This window comes from Theropithecus gelada, chromosome 11, assembly GCF_003255815.1.
Source record: "Theropithecus gelada isolate Dixy chromosome 11, Tgel_1.0, whole genome shotgun sequence".
NCBI classification, from domain to species: Eukaryota; Metazoa; Chordata; class Mammalia; order Primates; family Cercopithecidae; genus Theropithecus; species Theropithecus gelada.
The window spans coordinates 57,830,123-57,855,636 of record NC_037679.1 but is presented as its reverse complement, the minus strand read 5'-3'; the positions used below and the strand labels follow the sequence as shown (position 1 = coordinate 57,855,636).

Sequence of the window (25,514 nt, the reverse complement as noted above, 5' to 3'; positions counted from 1 at the left end):
CCTATAATCCCAACAGTTTGAGAGGCCAACACAGGAGGATCACTTGAGCCCAGGAGTTCAAGACAAGACCGGGCAACATGGGAAGACCCCCATCTCTATAAAAAATTTAAAAATTAGCCAGGCATTGTGGCACATGCCTGTGTTCCCAGCTACTCAGGAGGCTGAGGGGGTAGGTTGGATTGGGCCTGCGAGGCTGCAGTGAGCCATGATCACACCACTGCACTCCAGCCTGGGAAAGAGAGCAAGATCTTGTCTTTAAAAAATAAAATTAAAATAAGGTATTATCCCCACTTCACAGATGAGGAGACATCAAAGTTATTTAACTTGCCCAAAGTGATTATACATCTTAGTAAATGCCAGAGCTAAGGCAGTCCAGTCACCCACCTAATCAGTATGATTCGTTGCCTCCCTTTGATATTAATACCCAACAAAAGGCCCACATCCTAGAAATAGAAATCCCTGGATCCAGAATTATAATTATTTTCTTCCTTCTACTAGAAGGTATACCCTTTAGCAGACCCTAATTGCCTGTTTTTTACACTCATCTAAATGGGAAGACTGGGAACTGCTCTTATTAGAATATGCCCCTGACTCATAAAAAGAAATGAAGCACCTTACGCCCTAACATGGATGCCAGTTTGAAAGCTTAGTTTTTCAGAACTGAAGCAGCTTTCTCAGCATATTTTCTTGACTTCTAGAAAATCAGTCATCTAGGCCGGGTGCGGTGGCTCACACCTGTAATCACTTGAACCTGGAAGTGCAGGTTGCAGTGAGCCAAGATCATGCCACTGCACTCCAGCCTAGGCAGCGGAGCGAGACCCTGTCTCAAAAAAAAAAAAGAAAGAAAAAAAAATCAATCATCTTCTTTAATGTTAAATGAATTAATATTTATTATCAAGTACTTAGAATAGTGTCTAGCACATATAAGTGAAAAATAAAATACATTTTAACATAGCACAGCACACACCACTTCGTTTTTTTCTTCACTGGTGCTGAGTCAGCTTTGTACTTTTTTCTTATATGCACTGTTCACATGTATCAAGGATGAATTTTTTTTATTTTAGTAAGAGGCTAATCATCAAAAAAACTAATTATCAGAGACGATATTTCCACTAACATGACACAGATTTTGTTTAAAGCTTGAATTTGAAAAGAAGTTCTGAGAAAGTCCTTTAATATATTTTTGTAATGAATCAACCTTCATACAAAAGTCTCTTTTATAATAATGATTTCATTCTGAATAAGCTCGCTAATATGTAGTATAGATCTATGGTGGAGTATTGGATAATAAAACCAGTCCCTGAAATTAACTGTATTTCTTTTTTTACTTCTTTTTGTTTTCTTTTTTTTCTGGCAGGGAGGGACAGGAAGGCGTGAGGAGGGCCACTCTTATTTCTTTAGGGTGGTCTCTTTCTTAATAGGTTCTCTATCTGCTGGTCTCAAATATCCTATAGTCTGGGGGGGGGGGGGGGAGGGACTCTTAAAAGCCAGAAATGAAACAGCCAATGACAAAAGAATTATGTTCAGCCATCTTTGAGAATTAGGATAATAGTGTTTTCTAATAACCAGAAGCTTTAAAGGTTGCTATTAATTTAAACACAGGAGAAAAGTCCATCTGTGCTAATAATGTAACCTGGGATCCTGTAGAATAGAAATTAGCCAGCATCATCAAAAGAAATGTATTTCCTCCAGTATTGTAAACATTTGTCTAATTTAGCTTTGGACAATTTTGTAGCTACAGTTAGCCTAATGATGCCATTTATGAACTCAAAGCATTACCACTTTTGCAAGGATGCACAAAGTTCATATAACTGCACTTACTCGGAAAAGTCTTTCACTTCTCCATTAAGCCTTGGGATCTTTAAATGATTGCCTTTCAATGGAAATAAATTTCACAAAACACAGTCGGTCAGTATAGTTCTAAGTTTGACTATGCACTTAGACTACCCGAGAAGCTGTTGAGTTTCCAACATCTAAGCCACATCCCAAGCCAATTAAATCAGAATCTTCCTGAGACCCACGCATCAGATTTGTTAAAGCTGCCAGGTGATTGCAGTATGTAGCAAAGCTTTTGAACAACTTGTCTCAGGACTGTGATTTAGGCACTGTTCTCCAATTCATATCCATTTAAATCCAAATTTCAAAGGAGAATTATACTCAATTCTGTTAAGAACAACACAATTATTGTTCTTCTCATGGTTCTGCTCCATTGCATTTTGATGACTCAATGTGCAAAGAATTTCAACTGTTTTTTTTTTCTGAGCCTGAAGAATTGAGTTAAAGTAGACAAAATGGTATTAGATACAAGACAATTCTTTTGTGCTTGCTCATTTCAAATCCTGTATAAACAGATGTTGATTTGTTGTTTTGAAGATTGAGGTAGCTTTTTGGGCTTCCACTTGTGATGAAAAATAAACTCCAATTTTAGAGTGACATCTCAAGTACACCTATACGAATCACATATCATTGAGTATAACCAATTGTACAGTTTATACACTTTGCACTGATTGTGATCTGTTGTCACTTTGACAATGGCTTTTTTTCTGTTTTCATACCTCTTTTCACACCTCCTGCTATTTTGCAACTTCTAATTACTGTCACTTCTCTCTTCTACTGCACTGCTTTTCATCAATCTACTCTTCTACATTTCAGTTTTAAAATACTTTTTTATAGATAACTCTTGTTTCTCCTACATTTCAGCATAAAAACACCTGTTTTCTAGATATTACCCAAGTATGGCCTTGTGAAAAACAGTAGAGATCAAAGATCTTGTTCTAAATTTTTCACTGTGTCTTCCTCTAAAATATTTCTTGTGCATGCATCTGTTACAGATATCACACCGTCTTATTTGTTGGGCTGTGAACTGTGAACAAGGGGAGTGCTTTACTCATCTTTGTATGAGTTAAACCAGTACCTACCTCATGAAAATCTGTCAAAATAAACTGATAAAAGCTCCATCTAGGCCGGGCATGTTGGCCCACACTTGTAATCCCAGCGCTTTGGGAGGCTGGGGTGGGAGGATCACTTGAGGCCAGGAATTCAAGACCACCTTGGGGCTAGGCATGGTGGCTCATGCCTGTAATCCTAGCACTTTGGGAGGCCAAGGCGGGCGGATCACTTTAGGTCAGGAGTTCAAAACCAGCCTGGCCAACATGGCAAAACCCCGTCTCTACTAAAAATATAAAAAAATTAGCGGGACATGTTGGCAGGCGCCTTTAATCCCAGCTATTTGGGAGGCTGAGGAGGAGAATCTCCTGAACCCAGGAGGTGAAGGTTGCAGTGAGCCAAGATCGCGCCATTGCACTCCAGCCTGGGCAACAAGAGTGAAACTCCATTAAAAAAAAAAAAAGCTAAAGACTACCTTGGGCAACATACCAAGATGGTGTCTCTACAAAGAAAAAATAAATTAACCAGCTTACAGTCCTAGCTACTTGGGAGGTTGAAGTAGGATGATCACTTGAGCCCAGGAGTTCAAGGCTACAGTGAGCTATGATTGTGATACTGCATTCCAGCCTGGGTGACAGACTAATACCCAGTGTGGAAAGAAAAAAAAAAAAAAAAAACTACAGCTACCCATACCAGAATTTATGTTGTTCTTAACAGAATTGGGTATAATTCTCCTTTGAAATTTGGATTTAAATGGATATGAATTGGAGAATAGTGATTTTTCTTTTCTTTTCCAGGTTTGTATTTCAGCAGTCGGAAAAATTTGCAAAGGTGGAAAACCAATACCAGTTACTGAAACTAGAAACCAATGAATTTCAACAACTTCAAAGTAAAATCAGTTTAATTTCAGAAAAGGTAATCATTAATTGGCTTATCTGGGACAGTGTTTCCCATTTTACTACCCCACTATCATTTCTCTATCCCAGCTCGGAACTTCTTTCTTCCTGCCTTTTAGACCATTACTATTTTAACTCTCACTGATCTTCCTACCTCTTGACATTCTCCCTCGGAGATATTTTGACTCAGATTGCATTTTGAAGGACAAGGACTTTTTAATATGACAATTTCTAGTATTGAAAAAGACCAATTTGTTCATGTTAGCATGATGCTAATTTTCTACTTAAGTGTCACGTATCTAGAGCATTGAAAATATGGTTGATCATGTCTACAGCCATACCACCCTGAACGCGCTCAATCTCATCTGAAAATATGGTTGATCTTTGGACATAAAATTAGAATATGAATAACACTTATTGGGAAAAGATCTATATTTTTTTTCCTTACTTTCTGCTTTTTAAGGATATATGTATATGCATTTAAGAATGGCTAGCCTAAGCTGGGAGCAGTGGCTCATGCCTATAATCCCAGCACTGTGGGAGGCTGAGGCAGGCAAATCGCTTGAGGTCAGGAGTTAAGAGACCAGCCTGGCCAACATGGTGAAAACCCATCTCTACTAAAAATACAAAAGTTAGCCAGGTATAGTGCACATGCCTGTAATCCCAGCTACTCGGGAGGCTGAGACAGGAGAATCTCTTGAACCCATGAGGTGGAGGTTGCAGAGAGCCGAGATTGCACCACTGCACTGTAGCCTGGGCTACAGAGTGAGGATCCGTCACCAAAAAAAAAAAAAAAAAAAAAAAAGTTAAAAAAAAGAATGGCTAGCCTAAAAGTAAGTATTTGTCCTGTAACCAAATAAGAATTCCAGTGAAAATTAAAATAATACCATGTCTATATTGTGTTTCTTCAAGTTGCTGATTTCTACTAGATGCATTATTACTATGATTCTTAGAAATGTGAGGCAAATAAACATTTTTGTAACTCCCACACCTCTCAAGAAAAAGTTAGCTGTGATCAATAAGGCATCATGTGGGACTTTTCTGGGTACCAGGGACCAAGCTATCATTGGGAAATATGGCTTGTTCATTTATTCATTCACTAAACCTTTGCTCATGTCACAAGCAATGCTTGGCACCAGGGTGGGTAAGGATGTTATAAAAATAGAGATGAAATGGAACATCTAAGTCTCTGCAGCCCCATGCACAGGATAAGCATATAATCCCCCAGAAGAGAAAAGCCATGGAGGAAAATTAAATATCCTTCACACATGCCAGGGGATTCCATGGATGCTGAGACTAAGGGATTTGGGGAAGGAGCTGCAAAGGAGTTGGCATTTTCACATAGGGCTCAAATTGGAATCTGAGCCAGGCGTGGTGGCTCATGCCTGTAATCCCAGCACTTTGGGAAGCCAAGGCAGGCGCATCACCTTGAGGTCAGGAGTTTGAGACCAGACTGGCCAACATGGTGAAACCCTGTCTCTACTAAAAATACAAAACTATTAGCTGGGCATAGTGATTCATGCCTGTAATCCCAGCTACTTGGGAGGCTGATGCATGAGAATTGCTTGAACCGGGGAGGCAGAGGTTTCAGTGAGCTGAGATCACACCACTGCACTCCAGCCTGGCCAACAGAGTAAGACTCTGTCTCAAAAATAAAATAAAATAAAATAAAATTGGAATCTGGTTGTAGTTGTTGGGGGAACTCTAACATACCGTTAGAAGAAATCCCAGGGGCAAGAAACTTCATATATATTTTTTTTTTTTTATTTTTTTGAGATAGGGTCTCCCCCTGTCATCCAGCTCTCACTCTGTCATCCAGGCTGGAGTACAGCCTTGGAATAACAGCTCACTGCAGCTTCAACCTCCCAGGCTCAAGCACTCCTCCCAACTCAGCCTCCCAAGTAACTGGGACTAACAGGCATGCTACTGCACCCAGCTAATTTTTTTTTCTTTAATTTTTTGGAGAGACGGGGTCTTGCTACATGCCCAGGCTGGTATCAAACTCCTGGGCTTAAATTACCCTTCTGCCTCTGCCTCCCAAAGAATTGATATTACAAATGTGAGCCACTTTGCCTTGCCAAAACTTCACATATTTAATTAAAAGCTATTGAAAGCCAGGCATGGTGACTCACACCTGTAATCTCAGCACACTGGGAGGCCAAGGTGGGCAGATCACGAGGTCAGGAGTTTGAGATCAGCCTGGCCAACATGGTGAAACCCCACCTCTACTAAAAATACAAAAATTAGCTGGGCATGGTGGCAGGCGCCTGTAATCCCAGCTACTTGGGAGGCTAAGGCAGGAGAATCGCTTTAACCTGGGAGGTGGAGGTTGCAGTGCCATTGCACTCCAGCCTGGACAACAGAGTGAGACTCTGTCTCAATAAATAAATAAATAAATATAAATAAAGGCTATTGAAAACTTATTTTGAACAGAGATTTCTCTTTTTTTGGGGGGGGGGGTTGGTACTGTGTTTCACTTTTCTCACCCAGGCTGGAATACAATGGCTCAATTTTGTCTCACTGCAACCTCTGCCCAGGCTGCAGTGCAGTGGCGCAATCTCGGCTTACTGTAACCTCTGCCTCCCCAATGTAAGTGATTCTCCTGCCTCAGCCTCCCGAGTAGCTGGTACTACAGGTGCATACCACCATGCCCAGCTAATTTTTATATTTTTAGTAGAGATGGGGTTTCACCATGTTGGCCAGACTGGGCACGGTGGCTCACACCTGTAATCCCAGCACTTTGGGGGGGCCGAGGCGGGTGGATCACCTGAGGTCAGGAGTTCAAGACCAACCTGACCAACATGGTGAAACCCCATCTCTACTAAAAACACAAAAATTAGCCAGGCATGGTAGCACATGCCTGTAGTCCCAGCTACTCAGGAGACTGAGGCAGGAGAATCGCTTACACTAGGGAGGCAGAGGTTACAGTAAACTGAGATTGCGCCACTACACTCCAGCCTGGGCAACAAAGCGAGACTCCATCTCAAAAAAAAAAAAAGCTTTTGAAGCAGGTTTTTAAAATATTATAGAATCTAAAAAATCCAAAAAATATTCAGTCTTGGCCTGGCGTGGTGGCTCACGCCTGTAATCCCAGCACTTTGCGAGGCCAAGGCAGGTGGATCACCTGAGGTCAGGAGTTCAAGACCAGCCTGACCAACGTGGAAAAACCCCATCTCTACTAAAAATACAAAAAATTAGCTGGGTGTGGTGGCGCATGCCTGTAATCCCAGCTACCCGGGAGGCTGAGGTAGGAGAATCGCTTGAACCCGCAAGGTGGAGGTTGTGGTGAGCCGAGATCGCGCCATTGCACTCCAGCCTGGGCAACAAGAGTGAAACTCTGTCTCAAAAAAAAAGAAATATTCAGTCTTTTCATAGCTTTTTCTCCCATTCTGCCCTGGGAGTAATTTAATAAGAGGTCCCTTTTCACAAAGGTGGCCCTAAAGGACAGCATAACACAGGAGGGGAAAGCAGCTAGACGTGGACACTCATCACAAATGTGTGACCTTGGACAAATCACTATAACTTATCTTGGTCTCTATTTCATCATTTATTAAGTGAGAAATAATAAGATTTTTATAAAGATCAGGTGAGATATACAGTAATTAAGTGAGAAATAATAAGGTTTTTATAAAGATCAGATACAGTAAGTCCTCAACAGTGTCAATAGGTTCCTGGAAACTACGATTTTAAGTGAAGTGTATAATGAAACCAATTTTTTTCTCATCTACGTTGTAATGAAAGGACATTAAAACAACGTTGCTGGAGGAGCTGCTCTGAATAGTTCCACTTAAAGTCAGTTTCCAAGAACCTACCAATGACGTTAAGTGAGGACTTACTTTATGTACAAATTCTTTGAAAACAATCAAGCCCTAATAAAGTACTAGCTCTTTTTCTTTTTCTTTTTCTTTTTTTTTTTTTTTTTTTTTTTTTGAGACAGAGTTTTGTTCTTATTGTCCAGGCTGGAGTGCAGTGGCGAGATCTGGCTCACTGCAACCTCCGCCTCCTGGGTTCAAGCAATTCTCCTGCCTCAGCCTCCCAAGTAGCTGGGATTACAGGCATGCGCCACCATACCTGGCTAATTTTTTGTATTTTTGGTAGAGATGGGGTTTCACCATGTTAGCCAGGATGGTCTCGATCTCCCAACCTCAGGTGATCCTCCCACCTCAGCCTCCCAAAGTGCTGGGATTGCAGCGTGAGCCACCACACCCAGCCCTACTAGCTCTTTCTTTAAGAAAAAATGAGGTCCGGTGTGGTGGCTCATGCCTGTAATGTCAGCACTTTGGGAAGCTAAGGTGGGAGCATCACTTGAGCCCGGCAGTTTGAGACCAGGCCAGGCAACATGGTGAGACCCCATCTCTACAAAAAAAAATATTTTAATAAATAAAAATGAAAAACGATTAGAATATGTTGGCGCCCATAAATGCTAGCTACTGTGGCATACTAGTCACTACATATTTGCAGATTAAATCTATAACATCTTGAACTTACTTGGGGTGTACTGCCTTCAGATTACAGTGAGGCTCTGGGCCGGGCGCGGTGGCTCAAGCCTGTAATCCCAGCACTTTGGGAGGCCGAGACGGGCGGATCACGAGGTCAGGCGATCAAGACCATCCTGGCTAACACGATGAAACCCCGTCTCTACTAAAAGATACAAAAAACTAGCCGGGCGTGGTGGCGGACGCCTGTAGTCCCAGCTACTCCGGAGGCTGAGGCAGGAGAATGGCGTGAACCCGGGAGGCGGAGCTTGCAGTGAGCCGAGATCGGGCCACTGCAATCCAGCCTGGGCGACAGAGCGAGACTCCGTCTCAAAAAAAAAAAAAACAGATTACAGTGAGGCTCTGATGAACCTCCTCAACAGGACATTACCTTAGGTAAGGATAAGCTTGCCTCTTCAAAATACTGCTAATAAAACAACTAAACCTAAATATGTTAATCGTTAGTATTTCTCATGATTGATTTTAAATGGAACTTGTATTATGGCTGTATGTGTACATTTAAAAGAAGTTTTTATTTCTTTGGTTTTTTTGTTTTGTTTTGAGAGTGTGTGTGTGTGTGTGTGTGTGTGTGTGTGTGTGTTTGAGACAGGGTCTTGCTCGGTCACCCAGGATGGAATGCAGTGGCATGATCATAGCTCACTGCAACCCTGAACTCTTGGGCTCAAGGAATCCTCCCACCTCAGCCTCCCAAGTAGCTGGGACTCCAGGCGCACACCACCATGCCCAACTAATTTTTGTATGTGTGTGTAGAGACAGGGTCTTGCTTTGTGCCCAGGCTGATCTCGAACTCCTGGGCTCAAGCAGTCCTTCTGCCTTGGCTTCCCAACATGTTGGGATTAAGGCGTAAGCCACCATGCCCAACCCTTAAAATAAATTTTAAACAACATTTCAGAGTGGTGTTAGTCATTCTTCTTATATACTCTTTAGGTCTTGATTGGGGTGGACTAGAAGGCTTAGGGTCATTTTTCTTAAACATCAACAAACGTATTATTTGTACTCTGAGATGTAGGGATTACACAAAGGTATAAGACATGGTCTCTTCTATGAAATTTAGAAACTTTCACATCTGCACCCTGCTAATTCATCAGTCTGTTAATGAGTCCAATTTCGGAGTCACTTCCAGGCCTTTCTGCACCGCCCTTCTAACTTTTTATCTCTCCTCAAAGCATCCATTGCCCCCCAATGCTAATTCTTTTGTGGCACTACTTATAATCTATTGTGATTTTTTTGGTTGCTAGTTTAGCTCCCTTACTCCTCTTTAGAGCAAACACTGCATCTTTTATCTCCATTTCTCTAGAACCTGATAATGGAACTACCTCACACAGGGTACTCGGTAGATGTTGTTGGGACTCTAGAATATATGATGCGGAAGATCCAAACACTGTCTCCCAATCAAATTGTGAAATCAAGGACTATGCTGTATTTGTCTCCACTGTCTCACACAAGGCTGGCACAGAGTGAACCCTCAAAATTTGTGAATTGTATGTGCTAAGTGGCAAATATGTGGCAAATGCATATGTAATAGGTACTACAGGAATTCAGGTTGTCAGGGCTAGAGCTGTGGAAGAAATGCTGCACCGAGGAGCTGAGATCCGGTCTGAGCCTTGAAGTAAGGACAACGTAACTAAATAAAGAGGAGAGGAGGATAGCACAGGGAGAGGTTAGAGAATTTGAGACTTTATCCTGGAAGTATTAGGGAACATCAAAGGTTTTGTAACAGTGTACCATAATAGGCATACCAGTTTTTAAGAGCTTACTCTAGTAGTAGTGTGTAGGCTAATTTAGAGAGCAAGCAACTGGAAGCAGATATTAGATATTACTTTTTCTAAAATACTTTCCTTCATCACTGAAGTCTAGGTTGGGTCTCCACCAGAGTGCTTCCACAGCTCTTCCCCTGTCATAGTGCATATACACTTGTCTTTCTCGTCAATTAAACAAAGCTGCTTAAGGGCAGAACTGTATCTTGTTCAGTATTATGTCTTCAGCGTAATGCTGCAAGCACATGATAAATTAATGATCATTTCTAGGCCTTCCTGTAGTCTCTAAAGCTGTTATCTAAGTGTAGACTAAAAGAGGTCTATGACTTGGCCTTCTATATTCCAGACACAGATTAGGAGGTGCCAGAGGCTTAGCATAATTTACAAATACTTAAAACACCTTACCATTCAATTTGACTTGTCTCACTAAACTGTTTTTTGATTCATTTTGCCTTTGTATCTGTAAGACCTGATTCTAGTACTTTCTCTGCAAGAGGTTGGTCAAAAATTTTTTTTCAGCAGAAACCCTTCCAGAATTACAGGATTTAGGAAAGATATCAAATTTTATACAAAGTTATAGTTTCTAAAAAGCCAAATAACATCTAAGTTACTTACCATTGGAGTTAAAAAGAGGAAATTGTGATCTATTTCAGGCCCTTTAACATTACTTTTCTCTTGAATATGCTTCCATAGAAGTGCTGAAATATCTAGGATTATGTGTTCAGGTGTATTTTTTTTTTTTAACAGTGCTGGCCAGGCGCAGCGGCTCTCGCCTGTAAATCTAGTACTTTGGGAGGCCGAGGCAGGCAGATCACTAGAGGTCAACAGTTCGAGACCAGCCTGACCAACATGGTGAAACCCCATCTGTACAAAAAAATAACAAAAATTAGCTAGGCATGGTGGCGCGTACCTGTAATCCCAGCTACTCGGGGAAGCTGAAGCAAGAGAATACCTTGAACCTAGGAGGCGGAGGTTACAGTGAGCTGAGATGGTTCCACTGCACTCCAGCCTGGGTGACAGGCTGTCTCAAATAAATAAATAAATAAATAAAACACAGGGCTAACATATTTGTGAAAACTATTAACATAATAAATGTCTTTGTCAGCATGATTCTGATATATTTGGATATTTTAGACATCTTCAGAATTTTAACATGGCATGTGTTATGCTCCTGATTGTTAAAGTGTGTTTCTCTAATATGAAAATTATTAAGTAGCCTTGGGAATTGTTTTGTGTTATAAATGCAGCTTGAGTCTACTGAAAGCATCCTTCAGGAAGCTACATCTTCCATGTCTTTGATGACCCAGTTTGAGCAGGAAGTATCCAACCTCCAAGATACCATGCATGGCATTCAAAATAATGAAGAGGTGCTCACTCAAAGGATGCAAAGCCTTAATGAGAAATTTCAGAATATTACAGATTTTTGGAAGAAAAGCCTAGAAGAAATAAACATTAATACAGACATTTTCAAATCAGAAGCAAAACATGCACATTCTCAAGTAACTGTCCAAATTAACTCGGCTGAGCAGGAAATAAAATTGCTCACTGAACGGCTAAAAGATTTGGAAGATAGCACACTAAGAAATATTAGAACAGTAAAAAGACAAGAAGAAGAAGATCTCCTGCGAGTAGAGGAACAGCTAGGCTCTGATACAAAGGCAGTTGAAAAGTTAGAAGAGGAACAGCATGCCCTCTTTGCCAGAGATGAAGATCTAACTAATAAACTTTCCGACTACGAACCCAAAGTTGAAGAATGCAAGACACATTTGCCAACAATTGAAAGTGCTGTTCGCTCTGTTCTCAGAGTCTCTCAGGATCTGATAGGAACAGAAAAGAAAATGGAAGACTTGACTATGCAGATGTTTAATATGGAAGATGATATGCTGAAAGCAGTGTCTGAAATAATGGAGATGCAGAAAACCCTTGAAGGAATTCAGTATGATAATCGCATATTAAAGATGCAAAATGAACTGGATGTTCTAAAAGAAAAAGTTCATGATTTTATAGTATACTCAATGCATACTACAGGAGAAAAGGAAACTGTGAAAGAATATAATATAGAAAATAAAGGAATTGGTGGTGATTTTTAAATTCATGACATTTATTCTGATGAACCATATCATTATACATAAATTGATTAGTCCATTGATTTTGAGTTACTTTGATATGCCTCATCTTATCCTACATTATTGGAAAATAAATGAGATGTCCACACAAATGGATTATCCACATAAAGCTTTTTAAGCACTGAAACTTATTTCATTTTAACCATTTTAAATAGAAATAGTTCTTTAAAAATGTTTCTCTACTTTTAAAACAAGATACTTAATACTTTTAATGTTTTTAAAGCATTAGTGGATATCATTATTAATTTCACCTATTATATTGGACCCACATATATTGATGTCTCCAGGGGCTAATGAAGAGTATTTACTGCTTCACTAAATGACCCCAATTTGCCATTTTTCAAACCTATGTCTCATACCTTTTCTGTCACCTAATCTTAATGTCAGGTTGGTTGGTAATGTGCCTGCCTCAGCCAGTTCTTCACTTTCTTACATAATTCACTGCAGGTTAAGAATCCATACAACCAAGTTCATGGGAGTTTTGTGTAAAATAAAAGATAACATGCGTGAGGGAGAGTCTGGTGCCTTTGCTATGAATTAATATGCACTTTCTGAAAAACTATGAAGCCTGGGAAACATTTTAGTTTTTGTTAAGGTTCTAAACTGTGTTATGGATACTTGTAAGACTTTTAAAATCAGAGTAAGTATGTTCTTACCTAAGGCCTTTCTTAGGAATTATGTGTATATACATCTTTGAAATATCTTTATATACCTGGGTTTTAAGTTCCAACTGTGTTAGACATGAGTTTGCTAGATCCATGATCTCTAGATGATTTACTTAAAAATAAATAGTCCAGGCGCAGTGGCTCACGCCTGTAATCCCAGCACTTGGGGAGGCCGAGGTGGGCGGATCACGAGGTCAGGAGATTGAGACCATCCTGGCTAACATGGTGAAACCCCGTCTCTACTAAAAAATACAAAACATTAGCCGGGCATGGTGGCGGGTGCCTGTAGTCCCAGCTACTCGGGAGGCTGAGGCTGGAGAATGGCGTGAACCCGGGAGGCAGAGCTTACAGTGAGCCGAGATCGCGCCACTGCACTCCTGCCTGGGTGACAAAGCGAGACTCTGTCTCAAAAATAAATAAATAAATACATAAATAAAAATAAATAAGCCTGTGGTCTGTTTTGAGGGAAAAGTAACATAACTCTGATAACTAGTTATGATAATAACTATGATAGTTAAAAGTATGTCATTTTAAAGATTTCCCAAACCACTAAATTTGTTTTACGAATTGATTTTATTTGAAATTATATAATGTAGTCAACTGTATGTGGAAGTTTGTTCTTGTTTCTTTGTCAGTAACCTTACCAGTTTTATAATGAAGTTTTCAGTGGAATTAAAGAACTTGAAAGCAGTCAGTTACAAAAAGGTAGTTTTGATCAAGTAGTCTTAATATGTAAATTTGTGAGTTTTTGTAGAACCCCCAAACTCGTTCTCCATCGGAATTAAGAGGGCCTATGGTAGGCAGCCATGAATCATAAAAATAAGCCTGGCGAGTTCTGTTGTTAAGGGGCATAGCACTAATTTTTGCAGTATTAAAATTACACTTCTTGACTTCTGAATGTCTCATTTGCGTGCACTGACAAAATTCTATTTGTTTACTTTTATTTTAATGCTAATAAAACAGATTATAAAGTAAGCTGGAACTTTGTTGTTTTAACCTCCATCCTGTCAAGGCAAATGTAATTTCTTCTCTTTTACTCTTCACGTTTAAATATTTTTTTCTCACCTATCACTACATTTAATATAAGGTTATTTGAACTTATATATACCATGGTAATGGTTACTGAAAGTAAATGAAAACAATGTGGCCACTGTGCTCTATGATGATACAAGGGAAAGAAAAACTGCACTTCTACAAGTATAACATGAGAAAACTATTAAAGTGTATATGTGTGTGTATGTGTGTATAGATATGTAGATATAGACATATCCTGTATTTATGAAGAGGTTTTCCTATTAAGAAATTGTTATGGCCGGGCGCGGTGGCTCAAGCCTGTAATCCCAGCACTTTGGGAGGCCGAGACGGGTGGATCACGAGGTCAGGAGATCGAGACCATCCTGGTGAACACGGTGAAACCCCATCTCTACTAAAAAATACAAAAAACTAGCCGGGCGAGGTGGCGGCGCCTGTAGTCCCAGCTACTCGGGAGGCTGAGGCAGGAGAATGGCGTGAACCCGGGAGGCGGAGCTTGCAGTGAGCTGAGATCCGGCCACTGCAACTCCAGCCCGGGAGACAGAGCGAGACTCCGTCTCAAAAAAAAAAAAAAAAAAAAAAAAAAGAAATTGTTATTATAGAGATTTAGATGTACTTAATTTGTCTTTTTGTTTCTTCCATTCATTTATTTAACCCAGATGCTTAAAATTTCAAAAACTTTCCTGTATATCAAATATTAAATTACATTGTTAGTCTTCTCTTTAGGGAAAATTACCAATATCCTAAAACACATTTTTGTATCTTTGTAACTGATAATAAATTTTATATCAATTAATTTCTTATACAGTGGCCAGGCACAGTGCTGCATGCTTGTAATCCCAATACTTTGGGAGGCTGAGGCAGAATGGCTTGAGCCCAGGAGTTTGAGACAGCCTGGGTAACATAGTGAGACCTCGTCCCTACAAAGAAAAAAAAAAGTGTAAGGAGAAGTGGGGCCAAGCACAATGGCTCACTCCTATCATTCCAATACTCTGGGACGCTGAGGTGGGAGGATCGCTTGAGCTCAGGAGTTCAAGACCAGCCTGGATAACATGGCGAGACTTCATGTCTACTAAAAGTCAAAAAAAAAGTGCATCCCTGTGGTCCTAGCGACACAGGAGGCTGAGCCCAGGTGTTCAAGGTTGCAGTGACCTGCACCACTGCATTCCAGCCTGGGTGACAGAGCAAGACCGTGTCTCAAAAGCATAAGAGTACTGGATCAGCTGGGCGCAGTGGCTCACCTCTGTAATCCCAGCACTTTGGGAGGCTGAGGTGGGCGGGTCACCTGAGGTCAGGAGTTGGAGACCAGCCTGGCCAATATGGTGAAACCCTGTCTTTACTAAAAATACAAAAATTAGCCAGACGTGGTAGCAGGTACCTGTAATCCCAGCTACTTGGGAGGCTGAGGCAGGAGAATTGCTTGAACCTGGGAGGCAGAGGTTGCAGTGAACCAAAATCAAGCCATTGCACTACAGCCTGGCAACAGAGTGAGACTCCAAAAAAAAAAAAAGTACTGGATCAATTTTTTTTAATGTAACATGAATAAATCACTTTTACAATACAAGTACCTACTTTAAACTCTTGAATATACAATTTTTAAATGTAACATTGCCTTAAATTTAGCTAAATGATCAGAAACTATTGACTAAGTATACTTGTATATTTTATAACTAAAACTCCACATTTATTAGCCTGTATGGCTTCATAGAAAAACCCATAAGATGCAAAATTAGTAGTAGTATGTTTAATGTCAACCTAATTGTAGACCTTTGTATGAATCTATAAATTGTTCAAATTTTGATGTATCATTACACAACAATGATGCTGAAAATTTACCAAACTCAATAAGAAAAAAAAAACCATCCTTTGTAGACTTACCCCATATTTGCACAGTTGACAAAAGCTCTATAAATTTTCCTAGGACCTGCTCATTTCAATTTATAAGCTATTAATTAATCTTGAGACAGGATCTCACTCTGTCACCCAGGCTGGAGTGTAGCAGCGTGATCACAGCTCACTGCAGCTTCAACCTCCTGGGCCCAAGGGATCCTCCCATCTCAGCTCCTCAGATTGCGGGAATTACAGGTGCACACCACCATGCCCAGGTAATTTTATTTTTTTGTAGAAACAGTCTCATGTTGCCCAGGCTGGTCTCAAACTCCTGGGCTGAAGCAGTTCTCCCACCTCGACCTCCCAAAGTGCTGGGATTAGAGGCGTAAGCCACCATGACCAGCCTATAAACTGTTAATTTAATACAAATCAAAATACTCCACCCCAGCTTTATACAGCAGGAAAGGAGAGAACTACCATTTTAGCACCTGTTAAAATGACATACCCACACATGTGTCAAGCATTTCTAGGAGATGTGCATTCATGATCATCATTCCTTTTTTTTTTTTTTTTTAAGACAAAGTCTCACTCTGTCCCTATGCTGGAGTGCAGTGGTGCAATCTCGGCTCACTGCAACCTCCACCTCCCGAGTTCAAGCGATTCTCCTACGTCAGCCTCCCAAGTAGCTGGGACTATAGGCGCATGCCACCATGTCCAGCTAATTTTTGTATTTTTAGTAGAGATGGGGTTTCTCCATGTTGACCAGGATGATCTGGATATCTTGACCTCGTGATCCACCTTCCTTGGCCTCCCAAAGTGCTGGGATTACAGACGTGAGCCACTGTGCCCGGCCTTCATTATCATCATCATAACAGCTATATATATTAATTACCTACCTTGTGCCAGTCATTATCACTAATCCTTACTACACCTTTGCTAGCTATTAGACCCATTTTACAAATAAGGAAATGGAGACAGGAACATGGGGAACCTTGCAATCACACTGTCGACCTAAGTCTGTTCAATTCCAGAGGCCAAGGACATCTCACTACACCGTGGAGCCTGCTACTGTTCAACTAGGGGAGAAAAATCACAACAAATCTGCTGTTAGTAGAACTATATTGATAACTCGAAAAGCAATAATTCAGTCAAATGTGTTCTCTACTATGTTGCCATTAAACCAGACTGTAAGTCCCTCAAAAGCTGTAGCTGTGCTCTAAAATTGTTTGGCCCTTGAGCATAAGAAGGAATCAATAAATGAACAAATATTGGAGAAGAGGAGAAAGCAGTGCTGAAGATCCCTAGGCTGTACTCCTCTAATCTATTAATATGTTTTGCCACTGCATATTCTGGGCACTTTGTTTTAGGGCTTAGTTTTAAATAGTAAAAGGAGAGAATTATACCAATAATCGCTAAGATGTCTTCTGACTTTAAGTGGTTTTATTTACTTATTTACCCCTTTTTTAATATTAAAAAAAGTAGAGATGAGGATCTCTCTATGTGGCCCAGGCTGGTCTCAAACTCCTGACCTCAACGGATCCTCCTTCCTTGGCCTCCCAAGGTGCTGGGATAACAGGTGTGAGCCACTGCGCCTGATCTAAATGGTTTTAAATTATACAGATCAATAAAATGTCTAGGTCCTTTAATAGAATTCAAAGATCCTAGCTGGGCGCAGTGGCTCACACCTGTAATTTCAGCACTTTGGGAGGCCAAGGTGGGTGGATCACGAGGTCAGGAGATCGAGACCATCCTGGCCAACATGGTGAAACCTCTGTCTCTGCTAAAAATACAAAATTAGCTGAGTGTGATGGTGGGTGCCTGTAATCCCAGCTACTCAGGAGGCTGAAGCAGGAGAATCTCTTGAACCCAGGAGGCAGAGGTTGCAGTGAGCCGAGATGGCACCACTGCACTCCAGCCTGGGCGGCAGAGCAAGACTCTGTCTCAAAAAAAAAAAAAAAAAAATCCTTTAGCAAGTTTTTAGAAAGCAGATTGGACCTAGAAATCATATTCTTGAACCATGTTGCTGTGCTTGTAGATCCAGGTAATGTTTAACATTACAGGACGGCATCTAGCCTCATACCTTGAATATATGATAGGAATTTAATAAATATTCTGGCTGGGGCAGTGGCTCATGCCTGTAATCCCAGCACTTTGGGAGGCTGAGGAGGGCGGATCACTTGAGGTCAGGAGTTTGCAACATGGTGAAACACTGTCTCTACTAAAAAAAAAATAAAAAAAAAAATAGAAAACTTAGCCGGGTGTGGTGGTGCATGCCTGTAATCCCAGCTACTTGGGGGGCTGAGGCCAGAGAATCGCTTGGGCGGCAGAGGTTGCAGTGAGCAGAGATTGCACCACTGCACTCCAGCCTGGGCAATAGAGCGAGACTCTATCTCATAAATAAATAAATAATCAAATCACTGATGCACATTTTTTTTTTTTCTGAGAAAGGGTCTGGTTCTGTTGCCCAGACTGGAGTGCAGTGGCATGATCTCAGCTCACTGCAACCTCTGCCTCCCAGGATCAAGCCATCCTCCCAGCTCAGCCCTACTATTTTTGTAATTTTTGTAGAGATGAAGTTTCACCATGTTGCCCAGGCTGGCCTTGAACTCTTGAGCTCAAGTGATCCATCCACCCCACCTCACAAAAGTGCTGGGATTACAGGCATGAGCCACCATCCCCAGCCTTCACTGATGTGCTCTTTTCAGCTACTGATAGACTCTTAACTCTTCTATCCATCCTAGGCAAATAGGTTAACCAAGCCCGAAGTAATTTTTAAAGTAATTTAATACAACAGTCTCTAGACTATTACCACACTGTATTGAGCTTATATTTTAGTAAAGATCAAAAGAAGTTCAAGATAGCTTGCTTTTATAAACAACCAAGTGAAACAAAGAGATTTACTAACAGCTTCTTGCTAATAATCTGATCCTTCTAAGAATAAGCTAAGCCCATTCATCGACATCTTAATTGTTTAATTGCTATTAAGCTACTTTTACCAGAGTAGATACATTAATAAATGATAACCTGGTAATGAAATAGACGAAAGTAGCCATCTAATCTTTTCTCCCTTGGGAGATTGTTTCATCAAATACACTATATTGCAAAACTTCCTCCTTAAAAATAAAATGTGATTTTGTAATCACTTCTTGGTTTCCTTCCTATTTGTGGCTACTGCTTAATGTCATACCCACAGGAACATTTTCGCAAGCTCACTTCTCTACCAAAAAACACATTTTGGACCACCTTATCCACCAATAATTAATTTTAGCATAAAGCGATTGAGGAGAAAAATCCTCAAGTGTATTTTGAAATTAAACATTTGTGATGGGGCGAAGTGGGGGAGTTGCTACTTAGAATTATTTTGTCCTACTTCCCCATTTCCATACTTCATTATAATTATTTTGCAACTATATGGCTGCTTCTTTTTAAAGCTGCCCTCAAAGTAATATTCTGAGCCTAATGCATTTTTATTTATGTTAAATAAAACTAAATGTATAATAACCAAAACAATCTCAAAAGGTTGGCATTAGCCGAGTCAGCCAAATACAATTTAAGAAAGATAATTCAAGCTAGGTGTGGTGGCTCATGCCTGTAATCCCAGCATTTTGGGAGGATTACTTGAGCCAGGAGTTCAAGACCAGCCTGGGCAGCTTAGTGAGACCCCCATCTCAAAATTTTTTTTTTAAAGAAAGATAATTGATAAGAAAACATTGAAGAAATACACAGTTATTTTAGCAAAAAGATATATTTAGATTATACTGCATATTTAATTTTGTAAAAATGTTTTACAGTCTGATTATTTGTTTTAATAAATTTTAATTTCAATTTTTTTGTTTTAGAGATGGGGGTCTTGCTATATGCCCAGGCTGCAGCACAGTTAGTATTCATAGGTGCAATCATAGCACACTACAGTGTCAAACTCCTGGACTCAAGCTTTTTTATGTCTTCTTTTCTGAGTTTTAAGTAATACATTTATTGACATTCTGTGTCCCAAACTAAACTACAAACTCCCTAAAAGCAGAGACTGTTCTTGATCATATTAGCACATACTGCATTATAGTATATGTTGTAGAATCAAGCTAGTTTTATTAATAGAAAGTTATAATTTCCTACTTTACAACATAGTGCTTTCCTAGAAAACAAGCTGAAAGTTAAATGTGCAAAAGTCAAATGATTGACTTACACATTATAAATGGGATTCTTTTTCCAGAGTAATTACTGTATGTCTGTCTTTGGGCATAGGCATTAGCAATGTATTTCTAGCCATTTTACATTTGTTTCTTAATTTGTTTTTCTTCATAATTGAGCACACAGTCCATAGGCTAATCTTCTGATTGAAGCTAAATAGTCTTACCTGATTTGCATTTTTGTTTTGATTGTCCGACTTTATCCAACTTTGTATTGTTTATGAGATCTATCCATCTTATCACTGTGTAATTTTCCCTTCTTCATTTTATTAACTGATGGCACAGTGCAATAAAATGTCAAATATTTAAAGTTCAGTAAAATATTCAACTCCCCAACACTGCTATGTAGGCACGCACATGTGTGTGCACAGACACAGGACCATCATCACAAACAACAACAAAAATAACAACTCAAAATGTTGCCAGACACTTGGGTGGCTCAAAATGTTTATCAGTTAATGTGTCCAAGTTAAATCAAGATGATGACAATTTAAGAACTTTCAGTACATAATGTATGGTGGGGAAGAAGGATGGCATTGAAACATACAAAAGTTGAAAAACAGCTGCATTTGGAATCAGAATTTTAGAACCTTGGAAATTATTTTATTTTACTTATCTGTCTTCTCTACTAAACTAAGTTGAGGCCACAACTCGAGTTATACTCATCTTTATGTTCCTCATATTTTGCATGCCTAACAACATACTAGGAACTTGAGAATTAGTTGAATTATTCAAGGTCTCATGGATGGTTAGATAGGCCAGAAAACTGTTCATAAAAGTTACAGGCCAATAAAGCATAAACATATAGTCTTTGACATTGGTCCCTTCATTCTAGCATTTGCTATAACTTGTTTGCAGTTACCTTAGACCCCGAATAGCCAAAGCAATCTTGAGCAAAAGGAACAAAGCTGGAGACATCACACTACCTGATCTCAAAATACACTGCAAAGCTGTAGTAATCCAAACAGCGTAATACTAGCATTTGAAAAAACATGGACTAATGGAACAGAATGGAGAGCCCAGAAATACATCTACAAGTATATGTTCAAATGATTCTCATCCAAGGTGTCAAAAACACACAATGGGGAAAGGACATCTCTCTAATAAATGCTGTTGAGAAAACTGGATATCCTATGCGGAAGAATGAAACTGGACCCTTATGTCAAACCATACACAAAAACCAATTCAAAATGAATTGAGGACTTAAATGTAACACCAGAAATTGAAAACTACTAGAAGAAAACATGAGGAAAAAGCTTCTTGACTTTAGTCTTGGCAAAGATTTTTTTGAATAGAACCCGAAAAGAACAAGCAACAAAAGCAAAAATAGATAAATAGGATTGCATCAAACTAAAAAGCTTCTGTACAGAAAAGGAAACAGTCAACAGAGTGAAGAGACAACCTATAGAATGGGAGAAAATACTCATGAACCATAAGTCTGAGAATGGCTTAATATCCAAAATATATAAAGAACTCAATAGCAAAAAAAAAAAAAAAAACACGATTAAACAATGGGCTATGGACATGAATAGACATTTCTCAAAAAAAGACACAGTAATGGCCAACAGGTATATGGAAAAAATGCTCAACATCACTAATTATCAGGGAAATGAAAAATTAAAACCACAATGAGGTATCAACTCACACCTGTTAGAATATTTATTATCAAAAAGACAAAAGATAAGTGTTGGTGAGAATGTAGAGAAAAGGGAACCATTGTACACTGTGGATGGGAATGTATAGCCATTATGGAAAACAGTATGGAGTTTCCTCAAAAAAAAAAAACACGATGAATAATCATATGATCCAGCAATCCAACTTTTGGATATATATCCAAAAGAAATGAATCAGTATGTCAAGGAGTTATCTGCACTCCCATATTCATTACAGCATTAGTCCCAATAGCCAAGATAGTAGAATCAACCTAAGTGTCAATCAACAGATGAATGGATAAATAGCACACACGCACACACACACACAATGCTGTTCTGCCTTTAAAAAGAGGGAAATCCTGTTATTTGTGACTACATGGATGAACCTAAAGGATATTAAGCTAAGTGGAATGAACCAGGCACAGATAGACAAATACTACATGATGTCAATTATATGTGAAATCTAAAAAAGTCAGACTCATAGAAGTACTGAGAAGAATAGTGGTTACGAGGGATTGGAGGGGACAGGGTAGGGCAATAGAGAGATGTTAATCAAAGAATACAAAGTTTCAGTTAAACAGGAGGAATAAGTTCTAGAGATCTATTGTATAGTATGATGACTATAAATAATAATAATATATACTTGAAAACTGCTAAGAGGCCAGGCATGATGGCTCAGGGCTTATAATCTTAGCACTTTGGGAGGCTGAGGCGGGCGAATCACTTGAGATTAGGTGTTTCAGACCAGCCTAGCCAACATGGTGAAACCCTGTCACTACTAAAAATACAAAAATTAGCCAGGCGTGGTGGCGCACAACTGTGGTACCATCTACTCTGGAGACTGAGGCAGGAGAATCATTTGAACCCAGGAGGTAGAGGTTGCAGTGAGCAGAGATTGGGCCATTGCATTCCAGCCTGGGTGACAGAGTGAGTGAGACTTCCATCTCCAAAAAAAAGAGAAAGAGAATTTCTAGGAGAGTAGATCTTAAATATTTTTATTACCCCAAAAAAAAAAAAAAATGAGGTGATAGATACATTCATTACCTTGATTTAATCATTCACAAGATGTGTGTAGATATGTATATCAAAACATTACATTGTACACAATAAATATATACAATTTTAATTTGTCAATTATACCTTAGTAAAGCTGACATAAAAAAGAAGTTATGTTGCCTTGTCTTACCCAGCAAAGCTCGAATGGAAGAAACTTTCTTTTCCCTTCTCCAGCAACTGAAAAACCATAATCACTGTCTCATGTAGCTCATTTTATTACTGTACAGAAGACCAATTGTGAAAATATTATAACATAAAAAGTGTAATTTCCAGTGACATTTCATGAAATTTTTGTAGTGTTTCCTTCTTATTCATTAGTAATTCACTTACATTGTTCTAAATTCTCTTACTTTTGAAGCCATCTTTTACCATATGCTTTCCAGAAGAACAGTAAAGTTGTAGTTAAAAAATAACATAAGGCAAGGTGTGGTGGCTCACACCTGTAATTCCAGGCATGGATTTAGGAGGCCAAGGTGGGCAGATAACCAGAGGTCAGGAGTTCGAGACCAGCCTGTCCAACGTAGTGAAGCCCTGTCTCTACTAAAAATACAAAAAAAGTTAGCTGAGGTGGGGGTCGGTGCCTGTAATCCCAGCTACTTGGGAGACTGAGTCAGGAGAAGCACTTGAACCCAGGAGGCAGAGGTTGCAGTGAGCCGAGATCATGCCACTGTACTCCATCCTGGGTAACAGAGCAAGCCTCCATCTCAAAAAAAAAAAAATTAAATTAAAAAGAATTATAAAATTTAAGATGAATTTTAAATGTTAAGCTTCTAATAAATTTAATCATTGTGATATTATATTTTCTCATAGTGGCAGAAATCTGAAGCTATCGTGGAACAATTGAAGTCTTTTCAAATAATTGCTCATCTAAAGCGTCTACAGGAAGAAATTAATGAGGTAAAAATCTGGTCCAATAGGATAACTGAAAAACAGGATATACTGAACAACAATCTGACAGCGCTTTCTCAAGATGTTACAAAAGTAGACCAAAGTACAACTTCCATGGCAAAAGATGTTGGTCTCAAGATTACAACTGTAAAAACAGATATACGACGGATTTCAGGTTTAGTAACTGATGTAATATCATTGACAGATTCTGTGCAAGAACTAGAAAATAAAATAGAAAAAGTAGAAAAAAATACAGTAAAAAATATAGGTGATCTTCTTTCAAGTAGTATTGATCGAACAGCAACGCTCCGAAAGACAGCATCTGAAAATTCACAAAGAATTAACTCTGTTAAGAAGACACTAACTGAACTAAAGAGTGGCTTCGACAAACATACAGATAGATTTCTAAGCTTAGAAAGTGACAGAGCCAAAGTTCTGAAGACAGTGACTTTTGCAAATGATCTAAAACCAAAGGTGTATAATCTAAAGAAGGACTTTGCCCGTTTGGAACCATTAGTAAATGATTTAACACTACGCATTGGGAGATTGGTTACCGACTTACTACAAAGAGAGAAAGAAATTGCTTTCTTAAATGAAAAAATATCTAATTTAACAATAGTCCAAGCTGAGATTAAGGATATTAAAGATGAAATAGCACACATTTCAGATATGAATTAGTCTGTCATTGGCATTAGAGTAAGGTAATGTTTTAATGGGACCTCTCGTGAGAAGACTGGTAAATCAGAAATAATATTTTGGAGTAAAAGTCATTTTATGTTTAATCCTATTTTGTACAGTAAAAATAAAACTTTTAAACAGGTCGGTTTTCTAAAATAAATATGCTAAAACCTATTTTGGCAACTTTATATAGCAAGAACTTTATCCATCCTTCTGACATACATGTTGTTACACACACACACACACACACACGTAGGAGAAGCAGAATCTGCTAGTAGCATAGGGAGATCTCGAAGGGACAGGATCTGAATCCCCACTTGCCCTCTCTGGCTGCCAGGGAGCCCAGCATGTGTGTTTGGGGACCTAACTGAAGAACTACCCCTCAGGGCACAGGGCTGCAGCAGTCATTATCCAATTAGAGGAAGAGAAACTAGAAAGGTCACGGCCACTGAGCTGCAGGGAGGAAAAAATAATTTAAGCCTTTCTGGGTCCTTCATGGCTTTAGGAAACAGGGAAAGGAACAGTAGTGTCTCGGTCTATTTGGGCTGGTATATAACAGTATAGCAAGAACTTTAGGTAGCCTGTAACTAACAAATTTATTTCTCACTGTTCTAGAGGCTGGAAAGTCTGAGATCAAGGTGCTGGCAGATTCGGTGTCTGGTGTGGGCCCACTTCCTGGTTCATAGATAGCACCTTCTAGCTGTGTCCTTGCATGGTGGAAGGGGCAAGCAGCAATCTGGGGCCTCTTTTACAGGGGCACTAATCCTGTCCATGAAGACTCCTCCTACCTTATGACCTAATTCCCTCCCAAATGTCTCACTTTGGATTTCAACCTATGAATTTTGGGGAGACACATTCAGGCCATAGCAAGTATGTTACTTAATAAAAGGGGTTGGAAAGTGGCTTCTAGAGCAAGGGTTGTAGGGGAGGGTGTAGACTGAAGGGGGCTTGCCAAGCCTCAGACAGAGACTCTGCCTCAAAGCAACACAATTCGTATCATGATGATGTGACCAGAAGTAGCCAAAGCAACTAGAGAAGGAGGCTATAAGTCCGGGCTCTGTGCCTCACGCCTGTAATCCTAGCACTTTGGGAGGCCGAGGCAGGTGTATCACCTGAGGTCAGGAGTTTGAGACCAGCCTGGCCAACATGGTGAAACCACGTCTCTATTAAAAATACAAAATTAGCCGGGCAAGGTGGTGGGCACCTGTAATCCCAGTTACTTGGGAAGCTGAGGCAGGAGAATCGCTTGAACTCGGTAGGCAAATGTTGCAGGGATCAGAGATTGTGCTATTGCACTCCAGCCAGGGAGACTGGGAGACAGAGCAAGACTACATCTCAAAAAAAAAAAAAAAAAAAAAAAAAAAA

General features: G+C 39.6%; 1 protein-coding gene across 3 annotated transcripts in view; it reads left to right on the top strand.

Annotated features, from left to right (window-relative positions):
- Positions 1 to 24,323, top strand: part of IKBIP (IKBKB interacting protein) — a 30,037-nt gene extending 5,714 nt beyond the window's left edge. The window contains exons 2-3 of one of the 3 annotated variants that reach the window (XM_025401386.1): positions 3,684 to 3,801; positions 23,394 to 24,323. In XM_025401386.1, coding sequence (XP_025257171.1) covers positions 3,684 to 3,801; positions 23,394 to 24,149 — 874 coding nt within the window. In that variant the 3' untranslated portion in view covers positions 24,150 to 24,323. Of the gene's footprint in view, positions 1 to 3,683; positions 3,802 to 11,282; positions 13,802 to 23,393 lie in introns of those variants that run through there. The other 2 variants (XM_025401385.1, XM_025401387.1) reach the window with 2 other exon arrangements.
- The last annotated feature ends 1,191 nt before the right edge of the window (positions 24,324 to 25,514 follow it).